The sequence below is a fragment of the Saimiri boliviensis genome, chromosome 6 (assembly GCF_048565385.1).
Source record: "Saimiri boliviensis isolate mSaiBol1 chromosome 6, mSaiBol1.pri, whole genome shotgun sequence".
NCBI classification, from domain to species: Eukaryota; Metazoa; Chordata; class Mammalia; order Primates; family Cebidae; genus Saimiri; species Saimiri boliviensis.
Genome location: NC_133454.1, coordinates 131099046 through 131107787, shown reverse-complemented (window position 1 = coordinate 131107787; position 8742 = coordinate 131099046). Strand labels below are relative to the sequence as shown.

At 64.4% G+C, this 8742-nt stretch overlaps 1 protein-coding gene across 1 annotated transcript; it reads left to right on the top strand.

Moving 5' to 3' along the window:
* Positions 1-480: 480 nt before the first annotated feature.
* Positions 481-3045, top strand: LOC120364571 (uncharacterized). Its single transcript, XM_074401848.1, has 5 exons — positions 481-1751; positions 1830-1964; positions 2059-2175; positions 2263-2389; positions 2468-3045. The coding sequence occupies exons 2-5, from the start codon at positions 1911-1913 to the stop codon at positions 2812-2814; spliced, it is 645 nt and encodes a 214-aa protein (XP_074257949.1). The 5' UTR covers positions 481-1751; positions 1830-1910; the 3' UTR covers positions 2815-3045.
* The last annotated feature ends 5697 nt before the right edge of the window (positions 3046-8742 follow it).

Here is an 8742-nt window from a genome sequence, read left to right as displayed (position 1 = left end):
TGGACATTCGGGACCCCTAGAGTGAACGTGAGGTCTGAGCTGTGGTGGTGGCAGGAAGGGGCTCTGTGTGCCATCTGAGTCCTCAGGGACACGCTGCGGGCCCCCAGTCCTGTGCAAATCGTGCGCAGGGCACAGGGAGAGGGAGCAGCAGGCGTGTGGTCCCTGGAGGGGAGGCAGCAGTCTTGGAAGGAGAAAACCTTGACCCAGAGGGAGCCGATAGGGGCGATGCCAGGCCTTGTTTCCGGATGCCAAAGTAGGGGTGTGGGGAGGCCGTCTTTGGAGAATTCCAGGATGGGTGCAGGGTGAGAGAGACGTGTGCTGGAACTGTCCAGGGCGGAGGTGGGCCCCGCGGGGGCCCTCGGGAGGGCCCTGCTCTGATTGGTCGGCAGAGCAGGGGCGGGAATTCTGGGCGGGGCCACCCCAGTTAGAAAAAGCCCGGGCTAGGGCCGAGGAGCAGGGTGAGGGAGGGGGTGGGAAGGGTGGGAGGGGTGGGGGGTAACGGGGGAAACTGGGGAAGCGGGGAACCGAGGGGCAACCAGGGAAGATGGGGCGCTGGAGGAGAGTGTGTGGGAGCCAAGGAGCACCTTGGACATCTGGAGTCTGGCAGGCGTGATGGGTGGAAGGCTAGCTCGGGGGAGGGCTGGTGGGTCCTGAAGACAGGGCAACATCGGCTGGGGGCGATGGGTCCGAGCTAGTACTGGAGAGAAGGGGGAGCCAGACATTCATCCCGGTCACTTTTGGTTTTCAGGACGTGGCAGCTGGTTGGACGAGGGAAGCTGGTGGGCAGGGTTTGATCCCAGGGCCTGGGCAGCGGAGGTGTAGCTGGCAGCAGCGGGCAGGTGAGAGCCCTGTCTGCCGGGCAGGTGAGTCCCTTCCCCTCCCCTGGCCTCGTGTCCCTGACCTTCTGAAAGCAGGAGGTTTAGGGGATCGAGGGCCAACGAGGAGAAGTAGATTCCCGCCCGGCAGAGGGGCAGAATGGGGGCAGGAGAGTTAGCAAAGGTGACATCTTCTCGGGGGGAGCCGAGACTGAACAAGGCTGGGGGGCTGTGGGCCCATCCCAGGCAGAAAGGGCATGAGGGTAGGGAGGGAGCACAGAGGGAGCCAGCGAGGAGTCCAGCAGGTGGGGCGGTACCCCAGCCCGGGGTCAGACAGAAATGAAGCAGGGGACACAGGACAGAGGGGTCCCCAGCTGCCGCACTCACCCACTGTAATTCATTTAGTAGAAGGCACAGGGGCAGCTCTGGCAGGGCCCTCTCAGGCCAATGCCGGAGCCTCGAGGGCTGGAGAGAGAGCGGGAAGGCAGGCAGTGCTCAGGGAGCAGCAGCAGGATGTCACCAGGAGGGCAAAGCGGCCGTGGGAGGGGGTCCCGGGACATTGCGCAGCGAGGAGGCTGCAGGGGCCCCGCCCGCGGGCGCCGTTCCCACGAGGCACTGCGGCCCAGGGTCTGGTGCGGAGAGGGCTCACAGTGGACTTGGTGACGCTGTATGCCCTCACCGCCCAGCCCCTGGGACTGGCTTGACAGACAGTTCAGCATCCAGGGGAGTCAAGGGCACGGGGCGAGACCAGACTAGGCGAGGCGGGCGGGGGGGAGTGAATGAGTGTTCTCAGGAGGGAGGCGGGCACAGGCAGGGCGAGGAGCAGAGCAGGCGGCGGTCCTGGGGCACTGGCCTCCAGAGCCCGTGGCCAAGGCGGGCCTCGCGGGCGGCGATGGAGCAGGGATCGGTGCCTCGGCGTTCGGGCTGGAGACAAGGGTGAGTTTTTCCTCCTCTGCCCGCCTCGGTCTCCACCCAGCCCTTCCCACACCAACACCTTTCTCGTCCTCCCCACAGCCAGGTCTCCAGCTGGGGTGGACGAGCCCACCAGCCACCGAAGGCCAGGACGCCAGGTCCGGCGGACGTGCGGAGAGGGACATGACATGGTCCGGAGTGACGGCGAGGACAGAGGAGGCGCGTCCGGCCTTCCTGGTGAGCATGTCCTCCCTCCCTGCTCAGGACTCAGCCCTGCCCTGACCGCCTGGCTGAGCCGCCATCTCACTGCCCCCACCTCTGTCTTCTACAGGACATCTTCAGCTGGCGGAGCAGGCTGCGGCAAGAGGCGGGTCTCTTCCTTGACTTCCCCGACGGGGTCGGCACACTACTGCCGGTCTTTGGATTCCCAGAACCCACACAATGCAAGGTGAGGGGCCTCCTGCCACACCCATTGGGGGGGTTGGGGGTCACGCTGCAGGAACTCAGTGGGACCTCACTCTTTCCCCACCCACAGAAATGGTGCTACCCAGCTCACGCCTGGGCCTTTGAATCCGGAAACGTCTGCAAGTACCTCTCACTGATAACAGGAATACTGCACTTTAAACCACTGCACACCCTCACTCAGGAATCGGCCCCAGAAGGTGAGCACCCGCACTCCTCCTGAAAGCCCTCAGGCCCCCAGCACCCTGCCCCCCTGACCCACATGTCGCTCTCTGCAGGTGAAGCTGAAGGAACGAGACCTCATCAACCCAACACCAAAGACGCCATCGGAACAGCGGCGCCCGCAGCACCCACCCCCCGCCAGCGACTCCATCTTCGTGGCCACCCCCTGCCGTGGACAGTTGACCACCAGCCACTACGTCATCCCAGCGCTGAGCTCCTCCAGCGGGATGACCCCGTCCCACCACCTCCCTCTTCTTTTTCTTCATCCTCCTATCTCTTTGCTTCGACCTTTCCTGTCTTTCTTCCTGAGAGACTCGAAGCCTCCCAGCTCCGTCCCCCGCCCCTTCTGAATTCATTTGCACTAAGTCGTTTGCACTGGTTGGAGCTGTGTAGACGGCCTTGAGTCTCCGTGTGAGTGTGTGTGTGAGTGAGAGCCACCTTGGCAAGTGCCCGCCCGGGGCCCAGGCGCCCTCCAACTGGGCCGGGGGACCGGGTGCGGGTCGTGTGCCTGAGGCCTCGCCCACCCTCACCGAGTCTGGAGCATTTCATTACGCCCTATCTCGCTCCGTGCCCCTCCCTACCAGGGCTTCAGCAGGAGCCCTGGACTCATTATCAATAAACTCTGTTACATCAACTTGTCTCGGGGTCTTTGGAATCTGGGCTGCGGGCCTGATGTGGGGGAGGCCAGCCTTGGGGGGGGGGAGGAGGAGGGGACACACATGAAAAGGGGTGGGGGTTCCAGGGTGGGGGATTCTGGGATAAGTGCAGCACAGCACACACAGGGAAGGGCTCCTGAGGTGGGGGGAGCAGAGGGGGTGTGGACATCAGGGGTGCGGGGCAGGTGGGCACCAGGCAGGACAGTGGGGGAGGGGCTGTGGGGCCTGGGCTGGCAGAGGGGTCCTGGGTTCTGAGGCAGGGGTCAGGCACCCCCAGTGAGTTCCTCCTGCCACCCCAAAGTCCCATCAGAATGAACCTCGGTGCTGGCACAGACCCCTGAGGTGTGGGCTAGGTGACTGGGGAAGGGCTGGCTGTGGCCGCTCCAGGAGGCCCACAGGGTGCTCTGGGTGACCCCACCCCTCAGGGTCCCGAACCCCCAGCCCATACAGACATTCATTGTCCCCTTCCTGCTCCCCTTCTCCTGTGGGTGGGAACCAAGGCCACCCCAGAGGGCCGGACCCCCACAGGGAGCCAGTGGGTGGGGGTGGGAGCTGGTGGGCTTCTCAGTATGCAGGTGGCCTGGGGACGGAGGTGCTCAGCGGGTGGGGGCTGGAAGAAGGAAGGAGTTGACGGTGCTACAGGGAGGAGGGGCGGGGGGCCCAGGGTGAGGGGCGCTCGGGGTCTTTCACCGGGGTCTAGCTGCTGGAGCCCCAAGAACCCCCATGTGCAGGCGTTTGCCCCCTGGGTGCCAAGGTAGCCCACTCAGGGTTCAGGGACAGCGTCCCCACAGTGGCCAGAGGCCAGGAGCTGCCTAAGCCAGGCCTCCCAGCTCCCGGGCCCTCACTGTACAGGCGCTGGGAACACAGGGCAGCCTTTGGAAATAAGGCTGGGGTCCCAACCTCCCCATTCCTCCCCCTTCCCCCCTCCCCTCCACCCCCATTCCCAGTGCTCAGAGCTGTCAGGAAAATTCCTCCCCGACTGACAAAGAACAGACAGGAAGGCGGTTAGGGACGCCCCTCCCCTGCCGGCCTTGGGGTCTCAGTATCCTGGGCGGAAGAGCAGGGTGGCTCCCCACACCCCTTGGGTCTGGTGTCCCCCCTGCACCCTCTCTTGTGCCCTCCCCACCCGGCTGTGAGCCCTGGGGTCTGTCAGAGACCCAGGGTTTCCCGGAACACACTTGTGTGCTAAAACCCGGGGGCGGTCACCCCCCAGGAGGCATGCAGGCATCCGGAGAGGACAGGGAGTTTCTCAAAGCCTCCGGGATGGTGCCCCTGGGGCTGCCGCCATCTCACATAGGAGGTCAGAGGTCGCTGGGGCCAGCCCAGGGTGAGGCCACATTCATCTTCCTGACCCTACAGGCCAATTTGACTTACCCAAGTGGGTTTTTGCTGGCAGGATGAAGTAACACGTCCATTACATGTCAAGAGTTAGGTCTATAAACGGCCTTTATTATAAACATCCAGCTCTGCGGGAGGTTTACAAAGAGGGGCTCAAGAGATTAAAGCCGGCTTCCCCAGGTGTCCGGGCAGGAGAACCGTAGGGAGGGGAGAGGGGAACCCAGAAAACCTCACCTGGGGAACACAGAAGACTGCCCGCTTCAAATCCCCGCCTGGGGAAGGACGATTGGGAACTGGGGCCATGGGAAAGGCAGGCCATCCCAGGCATTGGTCACCTGCGTCAGCTCCTAGGGGCTGTCTCCTCCTGGTCCCTTGGAGAGGACAGGCTGCTTACAACCACAGTTCTGCGCCCAGGGGTGTACGAAGGACACACGTTCACTCTGGGGTTTCCACCTGGGAGTTGTACAGGAAAGGACTGCTCCTTAACCCAGGGCAGTTCCCGGTGATGTCCCCAGGGTAGCCCCTGAGTGCCGAAGGGGGTCTGGGCCCTGGGCCCTGAGACAAGGAGGTGGGGGAGCAGCGTTCTGGGGGCCAAACCTCAGGGTGAGGTGACAGGCAGGGAGCCCCAGGCCCAGGACCCTGCAGCGGGTGCTCTGCCTCGGAGCCTCCTGCCGCACCCTGGAGGGGGCTGCCTGGGCCCCCAGCTCTGAGCTGCCTGCCAGGTCGGAATGTGTGTTTATCTTTGGCCCAACCCGATTTCCTGCTTTTTAGAAAAGGGGCTTACAGAAGGTTGTTAGACAGGCTCCAGGCGCCCCGACACCCAAAGGCACTTTCAAAACACCCCTGTGCTGACTTCGGTGCAGAGGAGCAAACGGGGCCTTGAATTTCAGCCCCGAACCCTGACATGGGGGTGGTAGGTGGGGGCAGTGGCTGGCTGCAAAGGTGCGGGGAAATCTGGGAGGGAGGAACTTTCAACATTAGGGGAGACCCTGAGAGTGCCCAGGCTGCCAGCCATGTTCCCAACACTGCTAGGCACCGGGTCTTCACACCTGAACCCTCCACCCACACGTTTAGGTGGCAAGTTTATGCTGAGTGAAAGCCAAGTCACCCCGCTAGAGAAGGGGCCTCGAGGTGCGGCTCGCGTGCTGCTACCGCCCGTCCAGCCCGGAGACGCTCCTCGTGGCGTGTGTGTGATCGGGGCCCCGTCGCGGGGTGACGTTCCCTGGAGAATGGACCCTTGAGCCTGGCTGTGTGTGTCTTGTGCCTTTGCGTGGGATTGTGTCTCAGCATGAATTCCATGACCTAGGAGTACGTTTTCTGACAGGGAGTTGGGGCAGCTGGGATGGGTAGAGTCAGGGCACGTGGTACACCACTGATGAGGCTGAAAATTCCAACTGGACAAAGGGAATAAAGTCCCTTAAACAGGGGAACGTGACTTTGGGGTCTGACTACCACGCACCCTGATAGAAGCCCAGAGGAGGGCAGCCCCTACCCCACCCCCAGCTCCCAGGAAGACAAATGGTCTTCTTCTTTCTAGAGATGGGGGTGGGATCTGAGCACTCAGAGCTAAGGGCACCGTGGGTCCAGGTGGGTGCCCTCCTCGGCCCTCCCAACAGGGGAGGCAGGCCGCCAGCCCCTCAACCTGGATCCCAGCTGGGTCTCAGGGAATGGCCTCCCGAGACGGAGGTGCCTGTGGGTGTGCATGTGTGTGCGTGTGTGTGTGTGCATGTGTACATGTGTGTGCACGTGTATGCGTGTGCACATGTGTGTGTGTGATGCCTGCTAAGCCCCACAGAGCCAAAGACCTGAGTGGAGATCTGTGACTTCCTGAAAGGGGGATTGGAAGGTTCAAAACGGAGCTGTGGTCGGCCTTGCTCTCCCCTAAGGCTGCAAAGCCCAGGCCTGCCCCCACATCCCTCCGTCCCTCCTCCGGGCCTCTCCTTTCTCCTTCGCCCCCCTTCGCCCCACTCCCTGGCCTGCTCCTAGTGACATGCTTGGCCGCTTTCCAGGGCTGAGGGAAGCCAGCAGGGCCCCTTCCTGGAAGCCCACCTGCAGGCCGGGTTGCTGGGAAGGGGCTGCTCTCCTCGCAGGCTCCCGCCCGCCCTGTGGCCGTTTCCTGGAAGCAGTCGCTGTGGGCATTCTGTTCCTTGTCAGCACTGTGCTTGCAAAGAAAGCAGACACTGTGCTCCTTGTCCTTAGGGAGCCCTGCTCCATCACCCAACACCTGGCTGGACACAGGCGGGAGGCCGGGTCCGCGGGGAGCGGCGCGGGGCTGGGGCTGGGACCAGTGAACACACACGGCGCCAGGAGCTGCAGGCTCCTCCCCCTCCTGCCAGGGGCCTCTGCTCGAGGGCACGCGCCAAGCCCCTGGGCAGGGAGGCCCGGCAGTGGGTGCAGAGCAACCTCCTGGGAAGGGGGTGCCATGTGGACCCCCAGGGAGAAGGATTGGCAGGGCTGTAGGGGACGTTGATGGTGGGCCCCTCACTGCAGAAACCCGGCTGCCTGGGGAAGTCTGAGGAGGCACGAGGCTCTGAGGCTGCGGGAGTGGGCTTCACGGAGGCCTGGCGTGGGGGGCCGCACAGCAGAGCGCACCCCGGAGCCGGGGGAGGGGAGAACGGGCCCAGGAATAGAAGAGCAGAAAGGTGGCTAGGAGGCCTGGGAACACGCTGACCTTCAACAGAGAGGGGGGGCCTGCCCTGGGGGCACAGAGGCGCGGGGGTCCAGCAGCCCTGTCCGGGGGAGCCGCCGGCTGTGTGCAGGATGCGTAGCCAGCTCTCAGTGCATGGACCAGGGAGCAGGGCAGGGCAGGACAGCGGAGATGGACAGCAAGGAGCAGAAAGGGGGCTCCGGGCACTCCCAGGAGGAACATTCTCCCAAAGAGACGCCCGGGGGGTGACCGTGCGGAGCCATGGTGGCAGCTAGGGCTGTGGCAGATGGAGGAGAGGCCGGCGGGGTGGAGGTGCGGGGGTCTGGGGCCCACATGGCTGCAACAGCGGGCAGGCCCAGGGCTCTCCGCCACTCCCTGTTCCCACTTGGCTCACAGGCTAGGCCCAAGGGTGGGGTGGGATGAGCAGGAGATGGGGCCCAGCGGGGAAGCAGGGCCCCAAAGGACATTTAGAAAAACCGGTTTATGCAGGCTGCATTCAGAGCATGTGGCGTGTGTGGAAGGGGCCTCGGAGCACGGAAAGGCGCGAGCAGGGCCCCCGGGGGGCTCCCCATTGGCCGGCAGTGACATCACCCCTGTGTCAACACTGTGATGTCTGCAGCTCCGGCCAGCCAGGGTTTATGGAGCGAGACCCAGCCCGGCCGGGGCCCTCAGCCCCAGGCCCACACACTAGCCCACTGTTCAGGGTCTGGGGTGGCGGCACAGCCCCGGGGTCCTGGCGCCACTGCTCCTCTGCCCACCCTGACTTCCCGCCATGGCGGCTGCCCCCTCTGAGCTTCCCCAGCCAGACACTGTGGGGCCCACAGGCCTGCCCTCCCCCTCCCCAGCCCTCTAGAAAGAATCTTGGAGGTCCTGCGGCTGGGGGCACTCACACCTCTGTTGCACAGGCGCATGGGGTCAGGGGGCCCCGAGTGGCTTCTGGGAGGGACCTCGGGTGGGCCGACAGCTCTGGAGGGCTTCGGGGGCCTCTCTGCAGAGGGCTGGCCCCTCCCAGACCTCTGTGAAGCCAGCGCGGGCCGCCCCTCCCTGCCCCCAGGTCTGCCTGGCGTCTCTTGGACTGCACTGCAGGCCACTGGTGAGAGGGAGAACAGGGAAGGGACGCTGCGGTGTCTCTTCCTGCCCACCTGGCTGTGTGGTCCCCTCCAAGTAGGGACCACCCTTCTGAGGGCTTGGGGCCACCTTAAGGTTGCCGGGGCCTCCTGGAGCAGGGTAAGGCCTGCTGCCCGCTCCGAGTCAGGATGTGGCTAGGAACCCCAGCTTCCCAGCAGGCTGGTGTGCAGTGGCGACCCAGGAGGGGTCTCGCCTCCACTGAGGGGCCACCAACCTCTGTCAGGCCACCAAGCCCCCAGGAGTCTGAAGGCTGGAGCCCTGGGGCTGGGACCACGTGGGACTTTCCCACAGAGCGGCCCCCAGGCCCAGCGGCGGAGACTCCCCTTTTCTCTCCAGGCACACCGCGCCGCCACCACGACACATCGGCTTGTTGGGGGTCTCTTTCAGTGCTTGCCACTGAGGTGGCTGCCTCTTTCCAAAGAGGTTTCTGCGGCCCAGGTGGGATGCATCAGCCCGAGCAGGAGGATCTGGGCCGTCTGGGGGCCGGGGATCGTCTCCTGGGGGGAAGGAAATGCCTGGGGATGTGTGTGCTGACCCGGGACATCCAGGGAGGCCCTAGTCT